General features: G+C 49.9%; 1 protein-coding gene across 3 annotated transcripts in view; it reads right to left on the bottom strand.

Moving 5' to 3' along the window:
• ZNF341 (zinc finger protein 341) overlaps window positions 1–15,770 on the bottom strand; it is a 60,577-nt gene that overhangs the window by 44,337 nt on the left and 470 nt on the right. For 2 of the 3 annotated variants that reach the window (XM_025398453.1, XM_025398452.1), the window contains exons 2-3: window positions 6,201–6,311; window positions 1,620–1,816 (exon numbers count right to left, since the gene is read on the bottom strand). In XM_025398453.1, the coding sequence (XP_025254238.1) occupies window positions 1,620–1,816; window positions 6,201–6,311 (308 nt within the window). The remainder of the gene's footprint in view (window positions 1–1,619; window positions 1,817–6,200; window positions 6,312–15,770) is intronic. The other variant, XM_025398454.1, reaches the window with a different exon arrangement.

The raw sequence follows: 15,770 nt of genomic DNA on the forward strand, positions 1-15,770 counted from the left end.
ATGAATGAAGATAATGTTCTAAAGAGATAAGGAAAGAAAAGGAAGTCAGTTGAAACTCTGACCCCTTGACCTGGCATCCTGAGATATGCCCAGCCTCCTTTATGAGGGATCCTTTAATCTCTCTATGAGCCCGCCACCCAGGGTGTCTTTGCTCCAGAACCATGTTTTTGGCTGAGGACTCTGGAAGCTTCCCCAGATGCCTCCAGCCTGGTCCTCTGCTCTGGCCTCCAGACTTGGAAATCTACATTGTCTACTTCCTCACTGCCTCCGCTTAAAGGTCGCAGGCATCTCAGCTTCAACGGGCCCAGTTGAACTCCTGACATCCCCTCAAAACCTTCTCCTCACAGCCTCCTCCTTTCAGTCAGTGGCAACTCTAAATCAGGAGTCCCCCGTGACCCTTCCTGATCTCACACTCCTCACCCAGTCAATTCACAAGTTCTGTCAGCAACACCTTCAAAGTGTTTCTAAAATCTAATTTTCTCACCACTTCCACTGCCAACATGCTGGTCAAGCTACCTGCATCCACTGCCTGGATTTGTGCCGCCACAGCCCCTCAACGGGTCTCCTGGCCTTCTCTCTTGCCTTCCCTCAAAACCTATTCTCTGTCCAGCAGCCAGAGTGACCTGATTAAAGTCACCATGTCCCTCCTCTTCTTAACAGCCTCCAATGGCTCCCATCTCATTCTCAGTAAAAGCATGGTGGCTCACACCTGTTATCCCAGCACTTTGGGAGGCCGAGGCAAGGGGATCACAAGGTCAGGAGATCAAGAGTATCTTGGTCAACATGGTAAAACCCCATCTCTACTAAAAATACAAAAATCAGCCGGGAGTGGTGGCGCGCACCTGTAGTCCCAGCTACTCTGGAGGCTGAGGCAGGAGAATCGCTTGAACCCGGGAGGCGGAGGTTGCAGTGAGCTGAGATGACTCCACTGTACTACAGTCTGGGCAACAAGAGTGAAACTCCATCTCAAAAAAACAAAACAAAAAAAAGCCCCAGACCCTACATGATCTGCCAAGACCCTCCTGCTGCCTCTCCTATCACCTCCCACCTTCCTACTTACTCACTCATTCCCAGCCACTCTCACCTCCTCATAGTTGCTGGAACAAACCCGGCACACTCCTGCCTCGAGGCCTCTGCATCTGCTGATCCCTGCACCTGGCTCCCACTTCCCCAAACCAGCTGCATGACTCATCCCCACACCTCCTTAGGTCTATCTGGTATGTTCTTCCTACTGATTTAAGTCACTGCAGAAATTATATAGTACTATTGTTTTAGATTTTAAAAATAATAATATATTATCTACTATTATTCTACAATTTGATTTTTCATACAAAACCTTTTATCTGCTCTATAGTATTCTTCCCGGTCACCTCTTCACAGAGCCCCTCCCCAAGCACCATAGACAATATGGCAAAACCTCCCACCCCCGTCTGGCATCCCCTATCTCTCCGCATTTAACGTGCTGAAAACAGTACGTGTGCACCATCCATCTCGCCCCATTCCACAAGGGCAGTGACTTGGTCTGTCTTATCCATTGCTACAGCCCCAGTGCCCGGCACAGTGCCTGAGCACGACAGGCCCTCAAAAAAGACACGTTGAATGAATGAATGAACAAATACCTGGCGATTGGCAGGAGGTGGGGCCTGCTGGACTGCTGCGGGTGCTGCCGAAGGTGTGTAGATGCTGTTGGTGGCCAGGGAGACTGTTGCCAGGGCGGGGGCATTCCCCTGGCACTGTTCCCGCTTGTGGGTCATAAACGCTGGCAGCGAGTTGAATTGCTTCTTACACTTCCCGCAGAGAAAGACATCCTCATCATCTGGGGTCACACCCGCAGGGTAGTGGGAAGAGGCCACAGACAAAGGTCAAGTAATGAATAAAAAGCAAGAATATGTCAAGGGGCATCACAGTACGAAGCAGGAGCACTGCAGCTGACCACAAGCAGCAATCTGGGAGGAATGCCGCGACTCGACATGCAGGTGTCAGTCATCAACTATGTGCTTCCTAGGAGTTTTCAAAACCACACAGGTGGCCAGGTGCAGTGGCTCATGCCTGTAATCCCAGCACTTTGTGAGGCCGTGAAGGGTGGATCACCTGAGGTCAGGAGTTCAACACTAGCCTGGTCAACATGGCGAAACCCCCATCTCCACTAAAAATACAAAAATTAGTTGGGCGTGGTGGTGCACGCCTGTAGTCCCAGTTACTTGGGAGGCTGAGGCAGGAGAATTGCTTGAACCCAAGAGACAGAGGTTGCAGTGAGCCCAGATCATGCCACTGCACTCCAGCCTGGGCAACAGAGCGAGACTCCATCTCAAAAAAAAGAAAAAAAAAACAAGTTCCTGCAGGGATAGCCGTATGCGGCCAGGTATCAATTAATTAGAAATCAAAAAACAGTAAAGTGTGTTCACTACAAAGTTGAGAACTTCAGAATCTTTATCCTGTCTGAATTTATTCATCAGTCCCCAGATGCGCCACCTGATCATACTCCTCCATGCCTTTGCATCCACCGTTCCCCCTGCCAGCCTGCCTCTCTGTGGACAACTTGTTCTGCAAGGCTCACCTTGACTATCACCTCTTCCAAAAAGTCTTTTTTTCTTTTCTTTTTTTCTTCTTTTTTTTGAGAGAGAGTTTCACTCCTGTTGCCCAGGCTGGAGTGCAGTGGCGCAATATCAGCTCTCTGCAACCTCTGCCTCCCAGATTCATGCGATTCTCCTGCCTCAGCCACCCCAGTAGCTGGGATTATAGGCGTGCACCACCATGCCCTGCTAATTTTTGTATTTTGAGTAGAGACGGGGTTTCACCATATTGGCCAGGCTGGTCTTGAACTTCCTGACCTGAAGTGATCCACCCACCTTGGCCTCCCAAAGTGCTGGGATTACAGGCATGAGCCACTGCACCGGCCTCTCCAGGAAGACTTTCATCAAAAGCCGGCAGCTGTAGTTCCTTCCTCTGGCACACCTATCATATAAGTTTTCTTATCAATACCAGACTGTGAGTTCCCTAAGGGAAGGAAATGTGTCTTATTTATCACCATAACTATAATATCTCCTGGAAACAGAGGAGGTTCTCTTTTTTTTTTTTTTTTTTTTTTTTTGAGACGGAGTCTCGCTGTGTCACCCAGGCTGGAGTGCAGTGGCCGGATCTCAGCTCACTGCAAGCTCCGCCTTCCGGGTTCACGCCATTCTCCTGCCTCAGCCTCCCGAGTAGCTGGGACTACAGGCGCCTGCCACCTCGCCCGGCTAAGTTTTTTTTTTGTATTTTTTAGTAGAGACGGGGTTTCACTGTGTTAGCCAGGATGGTCTCGATCTCCTGACCTCGTGATCCGCCCGTCTCGGCCTCCCAAAGTGCTGGGATTACAGGCTTGAGCCACCGCGCCCGGCACAGAGGAGGTTCTCAATGGATGTTTGTTGAATGAATGAAAAACTAAATGAATGATTAGCTACAGTTAACACCATCCATTGCTGAGGGCCTACCACAGCTATGCAGTCACTGGGTCAAGCACCCAACATGTGGTAGCAGAAATGTCTAATTGTTATTCAATTCTAATTGTACCCTTTTTTATTTATTTATTTTTTTAAGAGACGGGTTGCCAGGCAAGGTGGCTCACACCTGTAATCCTAGCACTTTGGGAGGCCAACGTGGGTGGATCACTTGAGGTCAGGAATTCATGACCAGCCTGGCCAATATGGTGAAACCCCAGCTCCACTAAAAATACAAAATTAGCTGGGCATGGTGGCGCATGCCTGTAATCTCAGCTACTCAGGAAGCTGAGGCAGGAGAATCACTTAAACCCAGGAGGTGGAGGTTGCAGTGAGCCGAGATGACACCACTGCACTCCAGCCTAGGCAACAGAGCAAGACTCTGTCTCAAAAAAATAAATAAATAAAAGGGCAGGGCGTGGTAGCTCACGCCTATAATCCCAGCACTTTGTGAGGCCAAGGCAGGCGGATCACCTGAGGTCAGGAGTTCAAGACCAGCCTAGCCAACATGGCAAAACCTTGTCTCTACTAAAAATACAAAAATTAGCCAGGTGTGGTGGCAGGTGCCTGTAGTCCCAGCTACTCAGGAGGCTGACACAGGAGAATCACTTGAACCCGGGAGACAGAGGTTGCAGTGAGCCAAGATCGTGCCATTGTACTCCAGCCTGGGCAACATGAGCGAAACTCCATCTCAAAAAAAAGAGAGACACGGTCCTGTTGTGTTGCCCAAGCTGCAGCACAGGGGCTATTCACAGGCATGATCATAGTGCACACCACTCTCAACTTGTATCCTTCTTATATAATAATACAAATTTCAGTGGGAAACATGGCTTCCTAGTTAAGTAATATATTTCCCAGGCTTCTTTGCAGCTAGGAATGTCATGTGACAGAATTCTGACCAATGGGACAACAACAGAACTGTACAGTATCTGCAACTTCCCCACAAAAGGAAAAGAAAAGGGTATGGACAGGGCACTGTGGCTCATGCCTGTAATCCCAGTACTTTGGGAGGCTGAGGCAGGAGGATTGCTTGAGCTCAGTAGTTCAAGACCAGCCTGGGCAGCACGATGAGACCCTGTCTCTATTTTTTTTTTTTAAATTAAAGAGAAGTTTTTTGGACAGGCATGGTGGCTCACGCCTGTAATCTCTGCACTTTGGGAGGCTGAAGTGGGTGGATCACCTGAGGTTAGGAGTTTGAGACCAGCCAGGCCAATATGATGAAATCCTGTCTACTTGTCCAGGTGCAGTGGCTCACACCTGTAATCCCAGAACTTTGAGAGGACAAGGCAGGTGGATCACAAGGTCAGGGGTTCAAGACCAGCCTGACCAACATGGTGAAATCCTGTCTCTACTAAAAATACAAAAATTAGCTGGGCGTGGTGGCGGCGCCTGTAATCCCAGCTACTCAGGAGGCTGAGGCAGGAGAATTGCTTGAACCCGGGAGGCAGAAGTTGCAGTGAGCCGAGATCGCACCACTGCACTCCAGCCTGGGTGACAGAGCAAGACTCCATCTCAAAAAACAAAACAAAACAAAACACAGCACAAGGGTATGACTTCCACTTCCCTCTTTCTTCCCTTCATGTTGGTTGGAATGTGCAAATCAAAGTGGGAGCTAGAGCAACCATCCTGGGCTGCAGCTTGAGGGCAGTAGAGCCATGGAAAAGAAGGAGTCTGAGTCTCACCATGCCCACCTCAAATGCCCAAATGCCCATCAGGACTTCACATAACACAGAAACAACCTTTAATCTTGTAGAAACCATGGTAAACTTCAATAGCTAGAACCAAATCCCAAGTACTCTCATAAGATTCCTATGAGGCAGAACAATTGTCCCCATTCTACAGACATAGGAACTGAACCACAGAGAAATTAACTCACTTGCCCAGGGTCACAGAGCTAAGAACTATAAGAACAATAATTAAAACCCAGCTGTTTAGCTCCCTGTCCCTAGTGTGATTCCCAAGTACACAGAAATGTTTGTGGAATGAATAAATGAACAGTCTCACATAGAAACTTCCAAAAGAAGGTTCTTACAGGCTGGGTGCAGTGGCTCATGCAGGTAATCCCAGCACTTTAGGAGGCTGAGGTGAGCAGATCACCTTAGGTCAGGTGTTTGAGACCAGCCTGGCCAACACAGTGAAACCCCATCTCTATTAAAAATACAAAAATACAAAAAATTAGCCAGGAGTGGTGGCACACGCCTGTAATCCCAGCTACACGGGAGGCTGAGGTATGAGAATTGCTTGAATCTGGGAGGTGGAGGTTGCAGTAAGCCAAGATCGTGCCCTGCACTCCAGCCTGGAGGACAGAGTAACACTCCGTCTCAAAAAAAAAAAAAGAAAAAAAAAAAGGCCCTTACAGTCCTGGCCCATAAACAGGAGAAATTCATGCTCAGCCTATTCTTTCCACAGAAGGGAAGTTGAATAATCACTTCTAGGGCAAAGGCACAGGCATTGTTGTCAGGCATTGGGGCCCTTAGCCATTCCCTGCATCACGATCCCATCTCCCCACATTTACTAAGCAATTGAGAGTGGCGTCCTCAGAGCTAAGCAGAGAAAGGCATGAGCCCAAAGATCCAGGCTGGGAGGTGGGGGAGAGGTTTAGGCACCAGAGCATGTCCTGGGGACCACAGCAGGAATTTCACTCCCACAGCCCAGCACGAGCTCCACCTACTCTTCGCAGGGAGCCATTCACTCTCCCACTGGTAAACCTGAGCAGATACTCACCCAATGGCTGGATAGCAGGTGGCGCGTTGACACTCTGGCCTGTCGGATCAGGGACTGCTCCTTGGCCATCCAATAATGACTGGACAGCCAGAACGGTCTGATTGTCCATTCCTGAAAAAAGAAATGCAGCCTCTTTGGAAGGTAGGCCCAGCGTCATGCTCTGACACCACCCTTACAAGCCAGACCCACGGCAAAACCCCTGTGGCGGCTGGGTACGGTGGCTCACACCTGTAATCCCAGCACTGTGGGAGGCTAAGGCGGGAGGTCGCTTGAGCCCACGAGTTTAAGACCAGTCTAGGCAACATAGTGAGACTCCACCTCTACAAAACAATACAAAATTTAGGTAGGCGTGGTGGTGCATGCCTGTAGTCCCAGCTACTAGGGAGGCTGAGGTAGGAGGACTGCTTGAGCCTAGAAGGTCAAGGGTACCGTGAGCCATGATCATATCACTGCACTGCACTGTACTTGCTCTTGACAGAGTGAGACCCTGTCTCAAACAAAACAAAACCCTGTGGCAAGGATGGCTCCTATGCCCCAATATACATTCTCTCCTGTTTCCACTGTGAGAGAGCCCAAGATTTTGGACTGGAAAGATGGCCCCCAAATAAAGGTTACCCTTCCCAGGCTCTCTTACAGTTAGGGAATGACTAAGTTCTGGTCAAAGGAATATAAATGTGCTATGTGGCAGCTTCTGGAAAGTTTTCTTAAAACTGCCTGATATGTGACCCTCTTCTTTGTCCCATCCTCCTTTCCACTTTCCAGAATAAGAATATGGTGGTAGCAACTCAATCCACCATCCTGGATCATAAGGACAAACCTTAGGATCATAGGATAAAAAGCTGGATGAAGCCAAGCGTGGTGGCTCACGCCTGTAATCCCAACACTCTGGGTGGCCAATGCGGGCAGATCACCTGAGGTCAGAAGTTCGAGACCATCCTGGCCAACATGGTGAGACCCTGTCTCCACTAAAAATATAAAATTAGCTGGGCATGGTGGTGTGTGACTATAATCCCAACTACTTGGGAGACTGAGGCAGGAGAATTGCTTGGACCCAGGAGGCAGAGGTTGCAGTGAGCCGAGATCGTGCCACTGCACTCCAGCCTGGGTGACAAGAGCGAAACTCTGTCTCAAAAAAAAAAAAAAAAAAAAAAAAAGCTGGATAAATCCTGGGCCTCTGAGAACCTTGTAGAACATAGCCATCCTCCTATCCTAGACTGCCTTCCTCTGGAATTTCATGTGAAAGAAATAACCTTCCAGCCTGTTGAAGCCACTGCGACGTGGGGCCTGTCTTACTCATGGCTGACTCTCATCCTATGTGACAAAGTCCCTCCAGAAATCATGTTAGCCAGTCGTCCTCATGCACACCCCGCAAACTCCACAAATCTGTGTGCACGCGGGCATCCTTGTCTTCCTTATTTCTCAATGTGTACTTGTCTTTTTTGTTTCGCAATAAACAATAGACTCTGAATTGGTGGCTGGGGGGTCGAGAAACTGATTTCTTCCATGTTTTCTAATCAGTTATCACAGTTAAAGTTCACAGTAGTACACTGTCTGGCCATGTCACTAGCTGGATGAGAGGCCTCCTCACATCTCAGTGGCCACCAAGGCATACTGCACCCCTCCCAAAAGACCCAGATGGTGCCTCCTCTCTATAACCCCACAGCCAATGCTCTGCCTCCAACCTCTCAGCTCTTACTGGCATGTCTGCCCCAGTTTCTAACTACAATACAAATTGAAAGCATCAGACTAGCTATCTCTGGCCAGGTGTGGTGGCTCACGCCTGTAATCCCAGCACTTTGGGAGGCAGGGGTGGGTGAATCAAGAGGTTAGGAGTTCAAGACTAGCCTGGCCAAGATGGTGAAACCACATCTCTACTAAAAATACAAAAATTAGCTGGGCATGGTGGTGGGCGCCTGTAATCCCAGCTACTAGGGAGGCTGAGGCAGAGAACTGCTTGAACCCGGGAGGCGGAGCTTGCAGTGAGCCGAGATCACGCCACTGCACTCCAGCCTGGGTGACAGAGTGAGACTCCATCTCAAAAAAAAAAAAAAAAAAGTTGAAACCATCAGCTCCTGCAGCCAAACTGAATCCATGCTTTCCCTTGTCACAATGCAGGCTGTGTCCCTCCTGACGCCAGCCCTCCCGCTCATCTCCTCCTGCTCCTCAGAAGCCGCTCTCCACCAACTCTCACCACACTGTGCCTGGGAACCATCCACAGCTACACACGATCAGCCTCTCCAGAGTGCCTTCCTGAGAACTCACCTTTCCATCTCTCCTCCCTTCAACAGCAAGGATCCCATGAGGGTCACCTACACCTTCTATCTCTTCTACCACCTTCCAGTTCTCCTCCCCCACTCTAGTGGGACTTAAGCCCTCCACCATCTGGAACCACCTCTGAAAAAACGGCAAAGTGAGAAAATCATGACAGTGAAAGACACCTGACCTAACCAACCCCTATCTTGCCTTTAACCTCCAAACTGCCCTTAGTCATCCCTGGGCTTAGGCCAAGATAACTATCGGAGAAATTTAGTTCACAGTTTATTTTTTATTTTATTTCATTTTTGAGACGGAGTCTCGCTCTGTCGCCTAGGCTGGAGAGCAGTGGTGCAATCTCAGCTCACTGCAAGCTCCGCCTTCCGGGTTCACACCATTCTCCTGCCTCAGCCTCCCGAGTAGCTGGGACTATAGGTACCCGCCATCACGCCTGGCTAATTTTTTTGTATTTTTAGTAGAGACAGGGTTTCACCGTGTTAGCCAGGATGGTCTAGATCTCCTGACCTCACAATCTGCCAGCCTCAGCCTCCCAAAGTACTGGGATTACATGCAGGAGCCACCACGCCCGCCCTCCCGGCCTAGTTTACAGTTTAAATGATAATAGCCTTTCCCCAAAACTAACCCTCCTTTGTAAAGCTAATGAAAGACCACCAGGTTAGGAGGATAAGAGGATCCTAAATTCCGCTAAATATTACCAGCCATTATTCCAGAGGTCACAAGATTTGCAACTTCCCCAATTATTCCTGCAGATAATATCATTATCATTATTATTATTTTGAGATAGATCTCCCTATGTTGCCCAGGATGGTCTCAAACTGTTGTGCTCTAGGGATCCTCCCACCTCGGCCTCCCAAAGTGCTGGGAATACAGGTATGAGCCACCATGCTTGGCCAACATTTTTTTTTTTTTTTTTGAGACAGAATTTCACTCTTGTTGTCCAGGCTGGAATGCAATGGCGCAATCTCGGCTCACTGCAATCTCCGCCTCCCAGATTCAAGTGATTCTCCTTCCTCAGCCTCCCAAGTAGCTGGGATTACAGGCATGTGCCCCACGCCTGGCTAATTTTGTATTTTTAATAGAGACAGGGTTTCTCCATGTTGGTCAGGCTGGTCTCGAACTCCCAACCTCAGGTGATCCACCCGCCTCAGCCTCCCAAAGTGCTGGGATTACAGGTGTGAGCCACCACGTCTGGCCCCAACATCATTATTATAGAACCTAAGATTGGCCTTTTGAGACAGCTTTTCAGATTTTTGCATTTCTGACAACCAATGGCTCCACCCAGACCCGCCAATGAGTCCTGCAGCCCCACCCAGAAGCAGACTCTGCATGTAGGAGGGCCATTTTCCACAACCCTATGATTGCACCCCCAACCAATCAGCAGCACCCATTCTTTTGCCCCCCAAACTATCCTTGAAAAAAACCTAGTCTCTGGCCAGGTGCAGTGGCTCACACTTGTAATCCCAGCACTTTGGGAGGGCGAGGTGGGTGGATCACAAGGTCAGGTGATCGAGAGCGTTCTGGCTAACACGGTGAAACCCCGTCTCTACTAAAAATATAAAAAATTAGCCAGGCGTGGTGGTGGGTACCTGTAGTCCCAGCTACTCGGGAGGCTGAGGCAGGAGAACGGAGTGAACCCTGGAGGCGGAGCTTGCAGTGAGCTGAGATCCTGCCACCGCACTCCCGAGTAGCTGGGACTTTAGGTGCATGCCACCACACCCAGCTAATTTTTTCTATTTTTAGTAGGGATGGCGTTTCACCATGTTGCCTGGGCAACAGAGCGAGACTCCATCTCAAAAAATAAATAAATAAAAATAAAAAACCTAGTCTCTGAATTTTCTAGGAGGCAGATTTGAGTAATAACAAAATTCCAGTCTCCTGTTCAGTCGACTGTGTGAATTTAACTTTTTCTCTATTGCAATTCCCCTGTCTTGATAAATTGGCTGTATCTGGGCAGCAGGCAAAATGAACCCATTGGACAGTTATAGTTCCACCAAAACACTTTCCCCATCATCACCAAAGACCATCTGGCAGCACCTGCCACTCCCTATAACACTGTGTTATTGGCTCCAGGGCACAGCCTCCCTGGGTCTTCTCTACCTTTCTGTGCCTCCTTTACTTTCTTCTCCTGGCTACCCCCTAAGTGTTTCCATTTTGAGGAAACACTTTGTCCTTTGTTCCTCTGTCTGGACTCTCTCCTTTGCCTCTTGTGCTGTTCCTGGGCAGTCTCACTCACCCCGTCTACTTCCTTCCAATATCTCGAGTTTCAAGCCTGGGGTTCAAGCTCCCCTGAACAAGCTTCAGTGAATTTTCTACCATTTTATGTAAAAGTGTGAGTGCTTTAGCATTTGTATGCAAATCTGTACACAAATATTCAAAGCACTTTTAGGTATAATAGTAAAAAATTTAGCCTGGGCAACATGGTGAAACCCCATCCCTACTAAAAATAGAAAAAATTAGCTGGGTGTGGTGGCACGCACCTGTAGTCCCAGCTACTCAGGAGGCTGAGGCAGGAGAACCGCTTGAACTTGGGAAGTCAAGGTTGCAGTGAGCCAAGATGATGCCACTGCACTCCAGCCTGGGCAACAGTGAACTTTTGACATGGAATCTCCCCAGGTTGCCCAGGTGAAAACCTGGTGGTCTTTCAATAGCTTTACAAAGGCAGTTTAGTTTTGGGGAAGGGCTATTATCATTTAAACTGTGAATTACATTTCTGCCAAAGTTAGCTTGGTCCAAGTCCAGGGATGACTAAGGGTGGTTTGGAGGTTAAAGGCAAGGTGGGGATTGGTTAGGTCAGGCGTCTTTCTCTGTCATGATTTTCTCACTCTTACAATTTTTGCAGAGGCAGTTTCAGAATGGTGGGGGGGCTTAAGTCCCATTAGAGTAGGGGAGGAGGACCAGAAGGTAGTAGAGGAGATAGAGGGTGTAGGAAATGGTTCAGAAGAACATCTGAACTGTTTCCAGTTTTTACTTTTTTTTTTTTTTTTTGAGACAGGGTCTAGAAAAAAATAGTAAAAACTGGAAACAGTTCAGATGTTCTTCAGTGAGTGAATGGTTAAATGGTGGAATAGCCATACTATGGAATACTACTAAGCAATAAAAAGGAACAAACTATTGCTATACACAACTTGGATGAATCGCTAGGGAATTATGATGGGTGAAAAAAGCCCATCTCGGCCGGGGGCGGTGGCTCACGCCTGTAATCCCAGCACTTTGGGAGGCCGAGGCGGGCGGATCACAAGGTCAGGAGATCGAGACCACAGTGAAACCCCGTCTCTACTAAAAATACAAAAAATTAGCCGGGCGCGGTGGTGGGCGCCTGTAGTCCCAGCTACTCAGGAGGCTGAGGCAGGAGAATGGCGTGAACCCAGGAGGCGGAGCTTGCAGTGAGCCGAGATCGCGCCACTGCACTCCAGCCTGGGCGACAGCGCGAGACTCCGTCTCAAAAAAAAAAAAAAAAAAAGCCCATCTCAGTGGTATATACTTTATGATTTCATTTACATAGCATTCTTGAAATCACAAAATTTTACAAATGGAGACAGATTAGTGGTTGCAGGCATCAAGGATGGTGGGAGAAGGGGAGGATTTAGGGTGTGGCTATAAAAGGGCAACCCCTTGGAGTGATGTCCTGTTCTGCATATTGACTGGTGGTAATATACTGTAGTTTTGCAAAATGTTACACCAGGGGAAATGGGGTAAAGGACACGTGGGATCTCTCTTTATTATTTCCCACAACAGCATGTGAATCTACAGAAAAAGTGATTTCAAAATAAAAAAATTTAAACAAATGCAGGGTGGGTACAGTGCCTCATGCCTGTAATCCTAACACTTTGGGAAATCAATGTGGGAGGATTGCTTGATGCTAGCAGTTCAAGACCAACCTGGGCAACATAGCAAGACCTCATCTCTAGAAAATTTTAAAAATTGGCTGGGTGTGCTGGCATGCACCTATAGCTACCTGGGAGGCTGAGGTGGGAGGATCACTTGAGCGCATGAATTTGAGGCTGCAGTGAGCTATGAATGCACTACTGCACTCCAGCTTTGGAGACAGAGTGGGATCCTGTCTCTACAAATAAAAATACAAAAGGCTGGCTGGACACAGTGCCTCACGCCTGTAATCCCATCACTTTGGAGGCCGAGGCGGGTGGATCACTTGAGATCAAGAGTTCGAGACCAGCCTGGCCAACATGGTAAAACCCCGTCTCTACTAAAAATACAAAATTAGTCAGGCGTGGTGGTAAGTGCCTTGTAATCCCAGCTACTCGAGAGGCTGAGGCAGGAGAACCACTTGAACCTGGGAGGCAGAGGTTGCAGTGAGCCAAGAGCGCACCACTCCAGTCCAGCTTGGGTGACACAGTGAGACTGTCACAAAAAAAAAAAAAAATTAAGTTAAATTAAATTTAAAAGGCAGCCTGGGCCAGGCTCAGTGGCTCATGCCTGTAATCCCAGCACTTTGGGAGGCAGAGATGGATCACTTGAGGTCAGGAGTTCAAGACCAGCCTGGCCAACATGGTGAAACCCCCTTCTCTATTAGACATACAAAAATTAGCCAGACGTGGTGGCATGCGCCTGTAGTCTCAGCTACTTGGGAGACTGAGGTACAAGAATCACTCGAACCCAGGAGGTGAAGGTCTCACTGAGCCGAGATTGCACCACTGTACTTCAGCCTGGGAGACAGTGTGAGACTGTCTCAAAAACAAAAAAAGGCAGCCTGTGTAAAACTGAACTCGAATTAAATGTCATCCTCCACCCCGAAGTTTGTTCTCACAGTAATCCTCATCAAGGAGAAGAGGGCACCACTGTCCACCCATCTACAGCCTCTGGGGCACCCCTTGGGTCTTCCCTCAACCCACTGCTCCCCCTCTCCACTCCCCATTTCTGGTTCTTCAGCAAGTCTAGCCTATTCTGCCTCCCCAGTACATCTCAAATAAACTTTCTTTCCATCCCCACAGTTGTTCCCCAGCCCAGTTCTCTGCTGTACAACCTCCACCCCGACCCCCCACTGCCACTCTGGCCCCCTCCAGTCTGTTCCAGAGCAGCTTCGGTGAACTTTATAAAACACACATCACATTGTACTGCTCCCCTGCTGAAAATCTTTTGTTAGCTCCACACTGATCCCAAGATAAAGTTCAGCTGCTCCATCAAACCCCATCTCTAGCAGCTCACCCACACCGTGAATCCCAGGAGACTTCTCTCCCCATGGCTGTGAAAATGCAGTTCCCACTGCCTGGGCCATTCTCATGCCCCCCCTCCCCGAGATCTCCACAGTCCTGCTGCCCTTTCTTCACCCAACATGCATCCCACTGTCCTAGGAATGGATTTCTCTTTAACTGTCTTCATTACTCAAAACACAAACACATTCTTGCAGTAAAAATTCCAACAATGAGGAAGTCCAAACAGCCTAAAGAGAAAGTAAGCCTCACCCCATTCTACTGGCCTCTGGGAGGGAACTACCACTGACCCTGGCCTTCCTGATCCACCACCCCCAGCTTATGTTATTCACCGTAGGAATGGCCAGCTGAGGTCATCTTATTTTACATGACCTTTTCCATAATTCTGTCATTTCTCTAATTGCTTGTTTTATAACTTCTCTCCTCCACCAGACTGCGGGGCAGAGACTACGGGGAGTGTCTGGCTCAGTGAGTCTTCTGAATCAGAACCCCACTAGATGGAGGCAGGCCATCCCCCTTCCCCCCCATTTCCTGGTGCGAATTGTGATCCTTCAAGAAGAGAAGGGAGTCCTGGAGCAGTGGCTCACGCCTGTAATCCCAGCACTTTGGGAGGCTGAGGTGGGCAGATCACTTGAGGCCAGGAGTTCAAGACCAATCTGGCCAACATGGTGAAACCCCATCTCTATTAAAAATACCAAAAAAAAAAAAAAAAAAATGGACAGGCGCGGTGGCTCATGGTGGCAATCCCAGCACTTTGGGAGGCCGAGGAGGGCGATCAGGAGGTCAGGAGATCGAGACCATCCCGGTTAACACGGTGAAACCCCATCTCTACTAAAAATACAAAACAAAAAACAAAAAAAAAAAACTAGCCGGGCGTTGGAGCGGACGCCTGTAGTCCCAGCTGCTCGGGAGGCTGACGCAAGTGAATGGCGTGAACCCGGGAGGCGGAGCTTGCAGTGAGCCGAGATCGCGCCACTACACTCCAGCCTGGGCGACAGAGCGAGACTCGTTTCCAAAAAAAAAAAAGAAGAAGAAAGAAATTAGCCGGGTGTGGTGGCACACGCCTGTAGTCCCAGCTACTTGGGAGGCGGAGGCACGAGAATCGCTCGAACCCGGGAGGAGCAGGTTGCAGTGAGCCGAGATCGCGCCACTGCACTCCAGCCTGGGCGACAGAGTGAGACTCCGTCTCAAAAAAATAAAAAAGTGCAGGGAGTGGCTGAGGATCTCCTAGGAAGCTGCAGGACTCAAAGCTTCAGCTTCATCCCTCCAGTCCAGCACTTCGAGTTTGTATCCTATCTGTATACTCATCTCATCCCACTCCTCCAAGACCAAACTTGGTCTGTATTTCCCACAGTGTCCATTCTATGTCATGGCCCGGAGTCGCTAAGGCTGCCCTTCCTCCCCGACTCCCAGCAGGTGCACACATGGAGGTGCTCAGTGTTTGCTGTCTCCAAAGCCCACAATTTTGAGCCTGAGCACCAACCCCATCCTAGGTTCTTGCAGAGCACGGGACAGTCCGTCGGCACCCAGCGTTGGCTGGCGTGGGTCTGGGAGCACCACGTCCCGGCCGGGCACACTGCCGGCACCCACGGTGTCGGCTGAATTTGTAAAACTGCACCGGCCACGGTGCACACTTCAGGCGCCAGGTGTTTGCTGGCTTAGGTCCCTAAGCTCTGAGTCCAGGCTGTGCACACAGGTGGCGCCTCTGCTGCTGTGGTCTGATTTTGAGACTACGTCCTAGCACGAGGCATACAGTCCAATCTGCAGAAGTTCTTCGTGGTCAGGCCGCCGAGGCCCTCCGGCCCGCAGCTGCGGCCGCACCCCCGTCCCGGGCCCCGCGCGCCGTCTAGCCGCCTCCCTGGCCGCGGCTGTTCCAGATCGCCCCGCCGTCGCCTCCCGCGCGCTTCCCTGCAGGGAGCCCCTCCCGCGCCCGCCCGAGGCCGCTAAGGCTGGCGCTGTTCCGGGCCCGAGCCCTCTCCCCGCCGGCCCGGCTCTCCCCGGCTGTTCCGGCCCCGGAGCTCCCCCGCCGGCCCTCAGCTCCCGCGCTGTTCCCGCCCGCGCCCCTCCCGCCCCGCGGCTGTTCCGGCCCCGGTGCCCTCCGCCCCGCGGCCGCCACGCGCCCTACGCC

This window comes from Theropithecus gelada, chromosome 10 (assembly GCF_003255815.1).
Source record: "Theropithecus gelada isolate Dixy chromosome 10, Tgel_1.0, whole genome shotgun sequence".
Classification (NCBI taxonomy): Eukaryota; Metazoa; Chordata; class Mammalia; order Primates; family Cercopithecidae; genus Theropithecus; species Theropithecus gelada.